This window comes from Melospiza georgiana, chromosome 2 (genome assembly GCF_028018845.1).
Source record: "Melospiza georgiana isolate bMelGeo1 chromosome 2, bMelGeo1.pri, whole genome shotgun sequence".
Classification (NCBI taxonomy): Eukaryota; Metazoa; Chordata; class Aves; order Passeriformes; family Passerellidae; genus Melospiza; species Melospiza georgiana.
The window spans coordinates 65,606,161-65,622,853 of record NC_080431.1 but is presented as its reverse complement, the minus strand read 5'-3'; the positions used below and the strand labels follow the sequence as shown (position 1 = coordinate 65,622,853).

The 16,693-nt window shown below is 45.0% G+C and overlaps 2 protein-coding genes across 3 annotated transcripts in view; both read right to left on the bottom strand.

Moving 5' to 3' along the window:
- The window catches only part of CWF19L2 (CWF19 like cell cycle control factor 2), a 60,609-nt gene extending 58,533 nt beyond the window's left edge, over positions 1-2,076 (bottom strand). The window contains exon 1 of one of the 2 annotated variants that reach the window (XM_058019058.1): positions 1,997-2,076. The gene's annotated coding sequence lies outside the window, so the exon portion shown is untranslated. The remainder of the gene's footprint in view (positions 1-1,996) is intronic. The other variant, XM_058019057.1, reaches the window with a different exon arrangement.
- Positions 2,077-10,258: 8,182 nt separating this feature from the next.
- ALKBH8 (alkB homolog 8, tRNA methyltransferase) overlaps positions 10,259-16,693 on the bottom strand; it is a 48,904-nt gene continuing 42,469 nt past the window's right edge. The window contains exon 13 of the mRNA XM_058019069.1: positions 10,259-16,166. Within this exon, the coding sequence (XP_057875052.1) occupies positions 15,597-16,166 (570 nt within the window). The 3' untranslated portion in view covers positions 10,259-15,596. The remainder of the gene's footprint in view (positions 16,167-16,693) is intronic.

The following is a 16,693-nucleotide window of genomic DNA, read 5'->3' as shown; positions in this document are numbered from 1 at the left end:
CAGTGAAATGGTGCTGCCCCTGTGCACAGCAGAGACCTCAGGGCCAGCCAGGAGAGCAGGCACCCAGAGACACTGCAGGAGCCAAGGACTCAGCAGGAGCAGCCCAGACTGCGGCACACGTGCACTGCAAGGGTGTAACAGCTCAGGGACTCAGCTGGTCAGGGCCCCTCCCTGCAGGCACCCAGCTCAAACTGGCCTTGTGCTCTGCACCATGATTTAATTGTTGTAAGGATTCAGATGTCTCTGACTCTTCCATGGAAAACCTGGGGTCCAGCTGGTAAGGGAAACTTGTCTGACTGAGTGTGAGTGCTGTGTATAGGGAATCAAGCAGAGCACACGTTGGCCCACACTGGAGTTGCTGTCCACAAAGGGCTTCAGTGCCAGCAGTGACAGCCTTGGGTGGTGGGAGTGCATCCCAGGTGGGGGACTGTGCTTCCTGAATGGTCAGCCAGGAGAGCTTCCTCAACCCCATCACTGGAGTTTTTCAAGACATGACTGAACAGAGGACTAAATAATCTCACCTAGGCTCCCTTTCCCACAAGGGGCTGGACCAAGTGATCCTTCAAATCTTTCCAGCCAGGGCTGTTCTAGGATTCTAATCCAGTGGCACTGGACCAGGCAGCTTGCTGTACAAGTGGCACCAGCTGAGATGGAAAGATAAACAGGATAACAGTGCCCCGCGAAAGCTTTGCTTGCTGCTAAGAGTATTTTCTGGACATCCAAGAGGTTGAGCTGAGCAAAGGAGCACTCTTAGACATATACAGCAGTTCAACTTAGAGCAACAGACATCTTAACAACATCAACAAACTTTTGCAGGGTAGTGTGATTCACTATTACTAAGTTGAAAGAATTTTTCTTCAACTGCTTGTCAAAAGGGGGGAAATCACAGAAGAAAACTTTTATTGCCAAGAAATGGTTCCATAACTGTACAAAGGAGATGCCCACATGATGTATTACATAAAATCCTCTGTCCTTCTGCTTTGCCTTGAGAAAAAGAAAAGGCATCACTGTTGTGTAAGCATCAGGCTATCCAGACCATTTTCCCACTCCTTTTTTTCTTGCACTATCTTTGCTCAGGAAGATTTGGCTGCTGCTTACCCTGGCCTTCCTTTTGTCAAAACCCCATCATCACAGCCTCATTCTCTTTCCATACTCTGTCTTTCTCTTACACTTCTCTAGTTATCCCCCCTTAAACCCCAAAACAAGCCATGTCACTTAAGTGATGCGCTGTTTGTAACTTCAGCATTCACACTACCTACAAGTCACAACAAGAATCACCACAAATACCAAAAACAGGCAGGTTTTGAACAACATGCATCAGGATTAGCACAGGTCTCCAAGTCACAGCATCTCTTCCAAACCACCTTTGAGTGGGAGCCTCCTAATTCTTGTCTTACAGTACAGCAACATATCATTAGGCAAGTAATTGATCCTACAAAATCAGGCTCCCACTTCTTAACACAACTTCAAGTTGTTACCATTCCATGACCAGAAGGTTGCAATGGAGGGATACAGGCTCTGAAGGAAAGGCAGGCCACACGACGAGGAGAAGGAGTCGCCTTTTATGCCTCATTTAAGGAAAGGCTGAGACTGGGCCTGTTCAGCCTAGAGAAGGCCGGGAAGTGAGGGTAGGGTCATCTTATCAATGCATAAAAAAATCTGAAGAGAGAACGTAAAGACTCCGGCTCTTTCCAAAGGTGTAAGCACAGAAATACATAATAAGTGAAACACCAAAAGGATCAATACCACAAGCAGTAAAATCAGGTGGCTGTCACGCAGAAATGCCAGACTGCGCCCTGCCACTGTGGGTGCCTCAGCCGAGCTCCCCCGGGCACAGGAGGGGCTCTCTCTCCCCACGGCTTCCCCGCCTCCGCCTGCCGCGGCCCGGGCAGCTTCAGGAGCGCACCGACCCCGCAGCGCACCCAGTCCCAAGCCCGGGGAACGGGGGTGTGCTGAGCAGCCCCGGGGCAAGGCTGGGCCGGGCCGGTGACCCCACCTGTGCCAGCGGCGCCTCCCGCTCCCGCTGCTCCCGGCTCCGCTCGCCCTGCGGCCCGCACGCCACCCGCACGGCCTGCCGGAAACCGCGCGGCGGCCGTACGGCAGCCCCGCCGCGACACTGTCGTGAACGGCGTCCCGGGGAATGGCGGTGGGGGGGCGGCTGCGGCTCCTCCCGGCGGGGCTGCGGGGCACGGCGGGGACAGCGGGGACAGCCGGGCACGGCGGGGACAGCGGGGACGGCTGCGGACGTGGGACACGGGGAGACAGCGGGGCACGGCAGGCACCTGCCCGGAGCCGGGTTCTGGTGCCGGCTCGGTCCCTCAGCCCCTCTGTTCTCGCCGGCGTCCGTCGCGACGCGCTCGGCTCATGCCAGGGTTATGGAATCATAGAACATCCTGAGTTGGAAGGGACCCACAGGAATCATCAGTGTCCAGCTCCTGCACGGGACCATCCCCAAGAATCATACCATGTTCCTCAGAGCGTTGTCCAAATACTTCTTGAACTCTGCCAGGCTGGTGCTGTGACCATTCCCTGGGGAGCCTGTTCCAGTGCCCAAACACCCTCTGGGTGAAGAACCTTTCCTCAATATCCAACTTAAACCTCCCCTGACTGAGCTGCACGCCAGTTCCCTCAGGTCCGTCACTGCTCACCGCAGAGAACAGATCAGTGCCTGCCGCTGCTCTTCCCCTCACAAGGAAGCTGCAGACCGTGATGAGGTCTCTCCTCAGTCTCCTCCAGGCTGAACACGCCAAGTGACCTCAGCCACTCCTCAGATGGCTTCTCCAGTCCCCTCACCATCTTCATTGCCCTCCTTTGGGCACTCTCTAACAGCTTTGTATCTGTCATATTGTGGCACCCAGAGCTGCCCCCAGCCCTGGAGGTGAGGCTGCCCCAGCCCAGAGCAGAGCAGGACAATCCCCTCCCTTGCCCAGCTGGCCGTGCTGTGCCTGATGCCCCCAGGACAGGGTTGGCCCTCCTGGCTGCCAGGGCACCGCTGGCTCATATCCAACTTGGCACAGACCAGGACCCCCAGGTCCCTTTCTGTGGTTCTGCTTTCCATCCTCTCATTCCCCAGTCTGTCTGCACATCCAGAGTTGTCCCATCCCATGCACCCAGGTGGGTTCCCCACGCCTTTCTCAGAGCTCACCAGCCTCACAGATGGAGGTCACAGCAAATACCACATCATGGCACAGCAGCTTATTGGAACCCTGTGCTGCTTGACCAACAGGACCACACAGTCCTGCAATTGGCGTTAAGGAAACTTACCTGCCCACCCACCCAGAAGCCACTCCAGCAGTCACACTCGTACCACCCGAGCTGCTCTGGCAGCTCCACACTCCATGGTCAGACAAGGTTTCCTTACTGACTGGACCCCAGGTTTCTCATAACAAAGTCTCTGACATTTCAATCCTTAAAATAGTTTAAATCACAATACCACAACAAAATAGTCTGAGCTGGGTGCCTTCAAGGAAGGACCCCAAATGAAGAAACCTGAGGGCTCTTATACCCTCACAGTCCAAGCAGAGTCGTGTCTGGAACCCTTGGCTCCTTCCTGTCCCTGAGTGTCTGAGCACCTGGCTGGAATCACACATCTCTGTGCCCTTTGGGAGTTTCCCAGTATCTTGGCTCAGGCTTCTCCCCAGAGCTCAGCCTGCAGCTGCACACCGAGCACTCAATGTAATCCTCAACACGGGGGATACTGAGATCCAGGCTCATCCCTCCTGCCAGGCTGAAATTCCCTTGCACAGACCCTGGCCTGCATGTCCAGACCAGCATTAAGAGAGTGAGCAAGGAAATGTGGCCCAAAAATGCTCACAGGTGCCAGAGCCATGCAGAGCCCAGTGCTCCCCACTGGTGCGAACAGCTCCAGGTGATCTTCCAGGCACTTTCTTGCCCAGTTGCATCCACTTCAGTGCATCCATGCTAGACTGTGACCTTCGTAATGTCAGGGTGCTGGCTGCTCAGAATGTGCCTGGATGAGCAGAGGGAAATTCAAAAACACGTGCTCAAGCACTTGAAAGTTGCAGTTGGCCAACAGTATTGACAGGGCTTCTATGCCTCTGATGCAACAAATGTTTATCTGGGAAATAATTTCTTTGGGGTGAGATCAGAGCAATATTAATGTGTCTGACACCAAGTGTGTCCACAGCTGCCAAGTAATAACGTTCTTTAGGCCAAGGTCTGAGCGAAGATCTTGGGTAATTTGTTAGCTATTTGCATGGGACAGTATGTTTTCAAAGTGATAACAGTAATTTAATCATCATCTCCATGGTGGTATTAAATGTGTAAATTGAATTTGCATATTTGTTCAATTTATGCTGACCGTTAACAGCATCTCAAGAAAAACCTGTTGTAGATCACCACTAGGAGTAGAATGATAACTGATAGACTTTCATAGGCACCATTTGGAAAAGCAGCATGTGAAACCTCTCCAGGGAGCCATTTACAGAGCAAACAGATGGATACAGAAGATGTTCCAGCAGGATTGACTAATGCTACTTCCAGTCCTTGGCTATGTGCAGCAAAGTACACTGCTTGAGAGAGGAGAAGCAAGAAAAGAGCATGTTTGCCCCATTAAGGAAAGCCTCTTCTCTGATTGTGATGTGCTCTTCTCACCAACAAATTGGTTTCTTTCCATGCCAGTGCTACCACTTGTTCCAGGCAGGCAGCAGAGGATCTCAAGTGGCTGCTCTCTAACTCGCTCAGCACACAGCCAGGCATATGGGCTTAATAGATGTGTATTAAATCTAAACAGAAAATTGATAGTCCATGAGCTGAGCCAACTACTTGTGACTGAATCAGATTAGGAAGTATTTGAGAATGGGAACAGAAAGTCTGACAACTATGGCATAACGTGAATAGTGACAGATGTGGACAATTTGGGAGTGAGAACAGGGAATGTATTTTCTACAGCAGAAAGTTACAGACAAAGAAGAGGATTCAAAGCACAGGATGAGCTCTTGCAGTGTTACGTGCTATTCTTCATACCATATTCTGTAACCCTCCATGTCATTAATAGGGTGGTTCTGTAAATTTTAATTTAAAACCATTTTCCAATACTCCCGGTTTCAGGAAAGAATCTATGACACAAATACGCTCTAGAATCTCAGAAACTGAAGAACAGTAAAACATAGAAAGTTATATCTGAGAGCTGACTTTAATTTTGAAGTCAGTGGTTAGGGAAATGGTGGCATAATTTAGTTTCATTTCCTCTCCTTGTTCAAGGTAAGTATTTCCTCAAAGGAAGCAGGTAAAAACGAAAGTTTACCCTTATTTCTTTCAAGATATTAGTATGTCTGAGAGCTCCTCACAGGCTCAGAAAACATCAGTGAGCCTAGAGAACTACTTCTTGGTATACCACTTTTAATGATCAGCTGGGCACCTCTGCTCAGTTGTCTAAATCTCTGTGCCAAAATGAAAAGGCTAAAAAAACAGTAATGCCTTGGAGATACTGATTTTTGATGAACTTTAGGGAAGAACTGACCTTTAATAGTGAGCTTTTATTTTCCATTTAATGGTACATTTTACATTTTCTCTGAAAGAAACTGGTGGGTGACTCTCCAACTGACTTGTGTTATAAACCTCCATGCTTCTAACTTTCACTACGTGCCTTCAACTCTCAGCTTGATGTTTTATTTTTATTTCAAAAAGGTTAAATCCTCTCCACTCAGTGTGATCCTGTGCAGTTTTCTTTAAACACGAGGCAAGGTTTCACTAAGGGGAAAGAGGTTCTTTTTTTCCTGAGAATACAAAGTCTTTTTCCACTGTGATGCTGGAGAAAATTTCTCACCTCAGTTATAACAACACATTAAGAAGTTCTCATACTAAAGCAAAACAATGTCCAGTAAGATGCTGATAAGAAGACAGAAAGGGGACACACCCTAGTCAAAATGTACTTAGTTTCAGTTAATTCTCATTCTGGTAAGTTTTAAAACCACCTAGTTTTCAGTTGCCATTGGGACTATTGAGCAGTCCTTTACATTCAGTTATGAGGGATTACTTAGACTCAGGGAATTTAAGTTGTCTTAAATAAAAATGCCAGTCCTTGGAGAAATTGCAGCAGAAAAAAACCAAACAAACATAGAATGATGCAATTACAGGGAAAAGCATATTTCTTTCATAGAAATTTCATTGTGTTTACTCAGGAGAAAATTAAAGCAACTGTGTCTAAATTTAGTGCCATGAAATGATAGAACACCTCACCCAAAAATCAATGCAGCAGCAATGCCCAGGTTATTAGCTGCTCTTGCCTGAATTGTGCTGTGAGTGCCTCAATTGTGCAGTGAGCACCTGAAGTGAAAAACCAGACAATTTTCTACTGTCCATCAAGAAGAGTGCTCCTGGCAGCAACAAAAGAGCCCCGGTGACATTGAGGCTCCTGACAGCCTCGACTGGAAAAGAGAGCTCAGCTTGCAATGAGAACAAATGAAGAGGCTGTGGTGGATCGAACAATGATTCACCCCTTGTTCCATATTCAATAGCAAATTGTGAGTTGTCTGCCCCTGAGCAATAGTTATTTTGTTAATTTCCTCAGCTTCTTTGAAAAGAGATTATAATTTCGGCCATAGTTCAGCAGACCAGGGGGGTGTGGTTTAGAACATCCATTTTCACTCTCCCCACCCAAGTTTCATTACCGTAATAAAGTGAATCCTTTGTCTGGGAAATTCTCCAGTGACAATTTAGCAGTTCTGGGTTAGTGGTTGGACTCGGTGATCTTGGATTAGAGGCCTTGTCCAACCTAAACGATTCTATTTTTCTACTAATAAATATTTTGTGAGGTAGCTGCTACACATGTGAAATAACTTGTTCAGTTCATTTCTTGGGAAGCATTTACATGTTTTGTTTGTTTGGCTTTTTTTCTTTTGAGAAGTTGAAAAGAGTTTTATCAGACAGGAAGCTCACAGCAAGGATAACACTCATCCTCTCTGTGATTTTTGAGACTGGCAACACACCTTTGGGGAGAAATGACTACATCTTCTTGTGCCTGCTCATCTTGGAGAGGTCCAGAGCTGCACATGTCAGGGAGCTTCAGATCAGCTACTTCAAAAGTGAGACACAAATACTGACTCAAGATCATCTGGCTGGGGCAGGGGATCAAAGCCCTGGGCTTTCATTTATCAGTCCCTCTCCATCTGACCAGTGCAATAGAAACTAAAATACTCTTAGAGGGACTTTCAATTCAGTGCAATGGGTTGGTTTTGGTTTTAAGTGAGATTAAAGCACATTTTTGGCTATTAAAGGTAGGCCAGCTCCAGAGGCCACGTTGTAGCCTCGTCCCACAGAGTTGTATCAGCTCATTTGTTGCAAGAGCAGCAATACCTTAAAGTGATGTTGGAGACACTGTACAGAGTAACCACAGCCTTTGGCTGCTCCTGAGACCTTGGAGCTGTCTTTGTCCTCTTCTCCTGCAGTGCTGTGGCTCAGTCCAACACACACTCACATGGGCAGCACACAGCAAACTGAAGGGACCTGCAGAAACTGTCCCAGCTGGACTGTACATGTGGAGTATTGCAGGAGAGTCTCCTCCTTTCACTGCAATATGGAGAATAAAAATAGTTGAGAGCATGTCTTTTTCTTATGAAAAGGTGAACACTTGTGGGAAAAAATTGTTGACACCAGTGAGGTCTTGCTCCATGGAAATGGCTCCAAGGCACTACAGCACCGTGATGATAATTGTACAGAGAATTTGACTGCCACACAGAGTGTTCATAATTGTCTCTTTCAGCAGCAGCTTGAACAATTTACTCCTCTCCAATTTTCATCCCTCAATTCCTGAAATTGCTTTTCATTTTTCTTTGTGTTATACTACTCTGTTTAGAGAGAAGGGCAATTTCATATCCAATTCTTGTCTTAGCCCTTGACCCAGAAATAGCTGTAAATACTGAGTAATATGCCTGACATCCCAAGTCACTGTCTTTGTCACTGTCTTGACAGGAAACCCTCTGACAAGTGCGACACTACCAGCTTGTCTTCCACTCACCTTCTGAAGCACAAAGGCCCCTCCAGGCCTCTGCTGATGCTAACACACAGGCTGCACTAAGCAAGCATATCTCAAAGCATATGCCACCATGCTGGATACCACCAAGCTGGAAAAGAGACCCTAAGTGGAAGGACACTGGATTTCTTTTAGTGTACTTCTTAAGCTCTTCTGTCCTAGAAGTTTCAGAATGGGAGAGACCATAGTATGTCCCATAGACAAGTTCCATTTAATATTTCCCCATGATGTGGTTTCAAGCCCTCACCCTGCCTTTCAGAAGCATCTCAGGGAGCTGCTGACACAAGCAAGATACAAACACATCCCTGCAGGGTGTCCTGCCAAGAGGGTGGATTCAGAAAGGGATTGTTCACACAGGAATAATGTCTTATTATGAAGTCTTTGTGCCTTGTAAAGCCAAGCGCTTTTTATACAGGGAAGATGGGCAAGAAGTGATTTTTGACTCTATGTTTCCTCCTGCCTGTTCTCCCAGGAGACCACTTGGCATGTCAGTCTGAACAAGTGGATTGACTCAGACAGGATGAAACTGAGAGGATTATTTGGAAAGAACAAAGGTGAGGCAAGAACTCTGGCCGTCCTAACAAACCTCCTACCAGGGATATCAGAGTGATAAATCTAGCTGTGGCCTGCAAGCTGGCTCCATGTCTTTCAGGTTTTGTTAACAGAAATGAGAGAGAATGGGAAGAGCACCAGAGACTGCACAATTGTGTTTATTTAATCTGCAAGATATCAACAGAAAGAAAGAGATTTAATCTCAGTGATTCCTCTAATTTAAAGCATACAGATAAGCTACATCTGCATAATCAGTATTTCTTCATTAAAAGGAATTGGTGCAAATGTTTTTCACTTCAGAATACCTTCTAATTTACAACCTTGCCAGATACAGCCTGAGACTCAAGAAGAATGCAAGATAAATAATTATTTTTTTTCTTTTTTAATGTATTCTTAATACTCAACACTTGGGTCAGAGGAAATATATCCTCTCATTGTGGTAGCTTGGTGAGAGGCATTGATGAATTCTAAATGAAACCCCCTCTGAACCTCCCTCAGAATATGGGATGAAGACAAAAGGGTCATGTAGGAACTGCTAGGGACTGGTTCTTAGATAAATGAAAACCAGCATCAAGCTAGTTACCAGATGGTCTCCTTATTAAAGGGCTTTATGTCAAAATCTTCCAGACTGTGATGCCTGTAAGAAGTCCAGAGATAAATAACTGAGGAGAGGATTTGAATGGGAAATATAAAGTGTTAGGATTTTCAAGGACTCGAGCATGTCATTACTTATGAGTCAAGGAGTTATTTCTGTATTGGTAAATTAGGAAATCTAATGTGGGTGAGAATTTAGAGGCCATGAGACCAGAGAGGAAGTACATAAAGAAAGGTGAAAAGATGGATGGCACACACAAACAAGTCCTCAGAAAGGGATGTTGTGCACAAAAAATTGATTTGCAAAGGAAGAAAGGGGGGGGGGGGAACCCAGCAGATTTGTGTTAATAGATTTAGAGAGGACAGGAGAATGTGTAAAGGCCATGTACTGTGCAAATCCCTTTTGGAAACTAAGCAAGAGGCAAGCGGGAAAAAAAAGAATTAAAAACTTCTTCTCTGTTTCTTATCCTTGCCGTCTTTAACTAGAAGAATAAGGCAGTGTGAAAAGCTGGGGAACTTTGAAATTGGAACTGAAGGCAGGATTTGCTTTCTAATAGCAGGAACGTGGGATTCACTGTAATTGTTCTAGCAGAGCTTCAGATATTGCCAGATTCTAACTTGAATTTTTGCCAGAGAGAGCTGCAGCATACTGTAAAAGACTGTGCCTCCCTGAGATGAGTGCTTTAGCAGTTCCCTGGTTGCAATTTTGTGCTTTGACTTCATCCAAGTGTATGAAGAACCTAAAATTAGGGACTGATGTGTGTTTGAGCAGTTGTATGTGATAAGAAACATGCTGCCTCATCTTCTGCTCTGCACAAGGCATCAAAGATTAACTATCTGAGGAGACAGGATGGTCAGCAATACACTGTGAGCTACTTTAATTGTTAGTAATTTCTAAACTCTCTCTAGGCCTTGGAATCACAGTTTCAATTTGGATCTAGAGTCTGAATAAGACATCACATGAAGAAGCACAAAATTATTTATAAAAATTAATTTATCATATTGATTTATTCTACTGACTTGTGCTTTGGTTCAATAGTTTTCCTTTAAATTTCAGTAGGGATATAAGACAAAGACATAGCTAAAAATAAATACATCTATATTGTTGTGATTGAAGATTGGTTTTCTTTTTTATTCTTTTTTCAGATAGAGTGCATCAGTTTTTAACAAAAGCAAGCTTGTCATGTTAAAGTAATAATACGGAGCATTTCTGCATTGCAGGGAGAAAATTAATTACTCATATTGCACTGACATATCTCTCCACCTTATTTGCTTGTGAATTAGAATTTTCTGCTACCACTTTCATAAAATCAAAGGAAAAAGTACTGCTGTCATTGGTTGCTGTTTTGCTATGGTAAAGTATAAGCATAGGCTGCTTAAGGGGTAGAGAAGAGTTTCATGTCAGAGCACTCTCTCCGTGTCCCTGATCCAATTTAAACAAGGATACCTTTAAAATAGCTTACAATACTGGCAAAGTTTCTGAGAATTTTACAGTATTTGCACACCAGTGGTGGCTTGCTGCAAGTGTAGAAATGTGACAGCAATACTGTACAAAATTATGTCAGACAGATAAAAACAATCCAGGGTCTTGCTGTTGACCTGAGTTGCAGACTTCAACACAGGTGTCTTTTACAGTTCAGTGAGGTAGCTTGGCCAGGAAATTTGTGGATGGGAGCACCATCAGACACAAGAACATGCTGTCTGCATTCTTCAGCTCCATAGCAAATACCTGTTAAGGAGGCAGGTGAGAGAAGGAAAATGTTTCATTTGCAGCCACTTGAGATGTCAGGCATGGTCTTTCAGAAAGTTTAGACAAAGCAATGCAATTCCGATTCTGCCCCAAGAGGACATATACTAGTTAAGGCAGAGCAAGTTATCTGCATAAAAAGTTACGGTCCAAAAGCTGATGTTGTCAGCATAATCACTTCATATAAAGCACATTAACACACCTAAAAGAGATTTGTAATAACGAATGAAATGTCTTTCCCTCTTTTCTCCACAATAAATTATAGAAAACCATAGTGACACACAAAGTGATAATGACAAGAAATCCTTAATTGTAGCAGCAAGAAGAATACACAAAACAAAGCATGCTGGAGACAGTAGCTATTGATCTTCTTTAGTATTTTCATTTATCATTTCATTATCATTTTCACTTTGCAAGTGGGAAGTGTTTCTGTGATATTTACAAGTGTAACAGAACTGGAATTCTAAAACTAAAAGGTTTTTTAGATTCTGGTAAACATGAAAATTTTGTTATGTATGGAAAATGGTATCACTCTAAATCTCTCATAATTTAAGTGTTTGGGAAGGCTCCCCATCCACCTAGTGCTGCTAGGGGAATAGTTTGCAAAACTCAGAACATTTGCTGTATGCAGTGACAGCTGCATGACATTTATTTCTGGCACACAGTTCCCCAAACGTGCTCACTGACGTTCACTTTATACAGAGAATGTCTGACATCTGTATTTGTACTTACATGATTAGAAGTTTCATATTCATAATGCTTCTGTGAGAGGAAGATGATTCCTAATCCTGGTATGAGAACAGGAAGCAGCTGCAGAAACATGTGATGAAGTGACCATAATCCCTATTCCCCATCCCTCTGTGTCACTGCAAGGAGTTGTTAGAGGATCAGAAATAAAATTAAGACTGGGAAGAAGGGAAGGGTGGGAGAAGGTGTTTTTAAGATTTAGTTTTACTTCTCCTTTTTCTACTCTGGCCCATGATGGTGATGGGCAAGTGATCTCTCCCTGATGATATCCCACCCACGAGCCTTTCATTAAATTTTCTCTCCCCTGTCCAGCTGAAGAAGCGCATGATTGAGTGACTTTGGTGGGCTCTTGAGAATACAAAGTTCATCTTTTGCTCATGGTGCCAAGGCAAGTCCTTCAAGCTCTCTTAAGAGAAGCTGTGGTCCCCATTCCGCTTTTTGTGGCTCTCATTCAGCAAAGCAATGCAATCAGCATGTTGTCCCTTGCCATCTGCTGTCCTACACATCTCCCTGCTAAGCTTAAGTTGAACACTTCCAGGGAAATCCAGCCTCTCCGAGGTCTGGAGGAGTTTTTGTCACGGGCTTGGCTGCACCAGGACATCAGTCTGAAGAATCTCTATGAAGTTAAATGAAGTCCTCCATGTTTTGCAGGTTTCATTTCTTGCCTGCCCTGGAACAAGAAATCACTTAATGTCCTTTGCTTTAAGCCCAGGGATGCTCTGAAGCCTTTGTTTTGTCAGGGCAGGACAGTGCAACACAAAATCTGTAACATTTAAAACCAAGTATTGACCTTAAAGAGTTTCTTCTCATTACCACTTCCAGGAGGTAAAAAGGGGCAAGTCAGTACTGCAGAGGGCAGGTGTGGTTGCATGTAATTCTGTGTTGTAAATCTCTGCAATGTTTTGTTAACATTTACCTGCCCTCCTCCCTTGTCATTTTCTCCTTCACCACTTCATCCCTCTTGGAGCATCTGAAGAGACTCTGACTTTAACCAAAGAAATATTTCATAACATTTCCAGGCCTCAGAGGATTTCAGAGTACTTTTAACTTTTCTATTGTCTTTGAAGAGATAGCATGCCGCTGGGATCGTCCTCTGGCTCACAGCCCTCAGAAATGCCAGGAAAAGCCTCTTTGGTAAGGAATTATGTTCAACCCAGTCTACCTGTCCAAGTAGTGTTGCCCAACCTGGTGCTCCCCATGCCAGAACCTCCTTCCAGAACCAGGACCCACTGGAACTCATCACCCTAGGTGATGAATTCCAATGGGTCCTAGTTGTGGAAGGAGGTTCTGGGCTGCCTAGGACAGGGAGAAAAACACTTTCTGCTCTGAGCCAGCATGAAATGGATGAAAAGCAAGTCACAGCATGAAAAGCTGCTATGACTCAGCTAAAAGGAATACCTTGCAGGAAGACTGATGGTCTCCAAAAGACTGACAATAAAATTTGACTCTCCTCTCAGACATCCCAGGTGCTTCACTGCAGACCTGGTGAGAGGGAAAGGGACCTATTCATTCATATGGCAGTCAATAAATGATGTCAATCAGCCCAGAAGGCAAGAAATGCTAAGTGTGACCCCAGACACTGCCTAATGCTGCCTCTGCCAGGGAAACAGAGGGAAAACAGGAAAGCTCTACAGGAGCCACAGGGCTTGCAAAAAATAGATCAGTGTTACATAAAGTCCACATTTAATTATTTTGGATTTGTCTACTTGATGCATTTGAGCCCCAGGTTAGAACAGTGCTTAACCCTGTGTGCAGTCAGAGCCAGCAGTGAATTTGGAGGCAGCACCTCTGAGCTATCCTCAGTCAGAACAAGGGTACATTGCCTAATCAAGCACAACTGCAGACTGATTCCTAATTTGTCACACAAGGTCATGATATGGCAGCACTTCAGAAGGACTTTCAAGGAGTAATTGTTCCTTGCCAGAACACTGTATATTCTTTTAAAAATGCAGCTAAAGGCAATGTAGAAACCCAACAGCAGCTGCTGTGTGCTCAGCAGGAGTCCTGGCACCAGCAAACACAGGGCCATGCAGGCACAGAGCTTCAGAAATGTGTCTTCCTCCTTTATTCTATATAAATGCAATCCACATAATCAGAAATAATAGGGAGCCCAGGTTAGTGAGTTAGTCACTGCACAGACACCAGGCAGAGGCTCTCCCTGCCCTTTCTCACCAGTGACACACTGACATCGTGTAGAACTGGTTAGCTCTGGTGCCACAGTCCAGCTGGGAAAGGAGTGAGTTCTTGCACCCAAACACTGTGTCCCAGTACTAAAGCCAGCTCAGGCCTTTATGCAAGACACGTTTCCAGCTATGGGATATTCATTGAATATGTGCAAATCAGCCCCTGAACATGCCCAAGAGGGTTCATTGCTACAGACATGTTTCCTTGGTTGGCCAAAGGGAAGGAATCATTAGGACAAGGCTGCTGCTACATGTGCAGCTGAGGAATGAGAGCTTCTTTCCCAAGGCTCTTTGGAAGCAGACAGCACACAAAGCACAGGCCAGGTGAATTGTGGTGGCAGCAAGCTCCTCTCTTACTGCTCTCGTTCCCCTTGGATTTTCTCCATTACAAGATGGGAGCCTAGGAGAAATGGTGACTGTGAATAGGCTGCCAGCACAGCAGCCTTTAACTTGCACATGGGAGGCAAGCAGGAGTAAGCCAAGGTGTCCTTGAAAGTCCCCACATGATTTAGGATGGGCACCTTGGTTTGAACGCCATTATTTACAGCACCACAACCTGCCAATACCGTAGAGCTTGCTACAATTACAGGCGATCAATCAATATAACAGCATAGTTTAGTAGCACTGGTTTCCAGAGGCACCAACAGCCATTCATCCCACAAAAGCCAGCCCATTATTTTAGCTTCAGAAATGCATTCCAGGTGTCACACTCCTTTGGAAGCACAAGAGTTGTATCAAATAAATTGCACTAGTCCTTGCAGGCCACAGCCAAAAGAGCTGCTCTGAGTCAGTCAGCCCAGCATCAGTTCCCCTCCACTCAAGTCCTTTGCTCTTTTGAAGTGTATTAAACAAAACTTGCTCCACTGACAACATTTAGAGGTTGAAAATACCCACCAGAAAACCTGTGCCAATACTGCCTTCACTTTAATATTTTTCCCTTTTTCCCCTGGGAAATCTCAGTGTCACCCCACCCCCACAGCTCCTGATGCTACAGGCACAGAGATGCGCACTCTGAAATGCAGGTGTGTAGCAGAGCTGGTCTGGCTGTTCCAGCTGGGCTGGAACTCACACCTCACAGGAGCTTTCACAAACACTGCAATGAAGAGCTACAGAAATCTTGTGGGTATTTGAGAGTCAAGGAAGAGCAAAGTGTCTGCGCTATCCCCAATATCTTTTCAGTTTCCTTTGAGGAAATAATTATTACCACAACCAAGAGAGTAAATTCCAAACTGAAAGAGACCTGTCACCACTCACGGACACCAAAACAGGCAAGACCAAACTTGAGGCAACAGTTTGACTCTTCAGTTTAACTGCTTCATGCGCCAATCACTCCCTCCTCCCTCATCCACAATTTTACACAGCAAACAGCTCTGCCGTTCCTGCCCAGAGCTCCACTCCAATTAGCTGTGGACTGCAGGGAAAACACTGCAGCTACATCAATATAAAATGGTGTAACAGAAGGGAGAACTAGGCCCTCTGTCTTAAAAGCTCAACACTGGTCTTGGTGATTTGCATGGGCAGTATTTTCCCACGCAATCCTCTTCACTGTAATTCAGAGAAGTAAAGCAAACACTGCAGAGGTAGTAGCTGAGTTTGGTCATTGTTTTGTTAACATATGCACACAGAGCTAGCCACTGTTATTACCTCAATGCACAATCTTCATTCTGCTATTTTAAAAGAGGCAACAGCTGCAGCCTGCATTAAAAATACCTTTCACAAAATGTCTTTCACTGTAAAAAAACAAAGAAAACTCTACAGATAGTAGAGAAAGCATCACAGGCTACAACTTTTCTAGAATCACACACCAGTTCCCCTGATCATAGTAACTCTTTTGAACCCTCACACAATCTAGGGATCTGCACACTGCTTCCAGTTCCCCTTCACAGAACACATGGTAATAGCGGTGGAAAACAGGGCTGAGCTCCTGCAATTCTTTGGAGCCACCTGGAACCACCACTGTATCAACATTTTCCTCTTTCTTTTTTGTACCACCTTTCAGGTGCCAGGGAACCAGCAAATCTTGAGAGTGAAAGGAAGTTCTGTTAGTGTGAACAGGCAGTCTGAAGTCTGCTACTGGCTTGGCACCACAGCTTTCATCCTTCAAGTCATTAAGGAGTTGGTCACACCATGCTGAGTCTTGGCTGCTGTTATCAGGCCCTTGGTCATTAAGTGGTCTCTGGGCTATGTCAGTATTCATTTCTCTGTCTTTGTTTTTACTACCATTCTTTTCCTTAAGGTATTTAGACTTCTGGTTTTTGTATTCTTGTTCCATTGCCCAGACATAAATGAGTGCTTTTCCACCAGGTCTTAGAAGCCGAGCTAGTTCCCGGATAGTAGCCAGTCTCCGCTCCTGGAAAGGAAAAGCCAAAGTGTGAAGCTGCTACATAAATAAGAAGTCAAGAGAATGGAATGGCACGAGTTTCTCCTTACCCAAGATACAATAAAACTTGAAAAGGACGTGTTTTTTCCCACTATTTATTTTCATTCATAATATAGCCCATCACTGTGTGCAAGCCAAGACATTTTCCTAAACACAATTTCTTCATCAAGACATCATTCATGTCAAGAACTGGAATAAGGCTGTCCAGGACAGTGGTGGGTTCACCATCCCTGGAGGTATTTAACCACATTGCCCTGTAGATGTGGCACTCAGGGACATGGTTTAGTGGTGAACTTGGCAATGCTGGGTTAACAGTGGGACTTGATGATCTTAAAGGTCTCTTCCAACCTCAATGATTCTACTAATCTCTTTCCATTTGAAAATAATTCTGTGCTGAGCATGATTTCTTGGACATTTCAGCCCACCTGGAAATGACAGACACCTTTTCAAGAAGGTGATTCAGTATTTAAAATCCCAGATTGAAATCTACCACACCT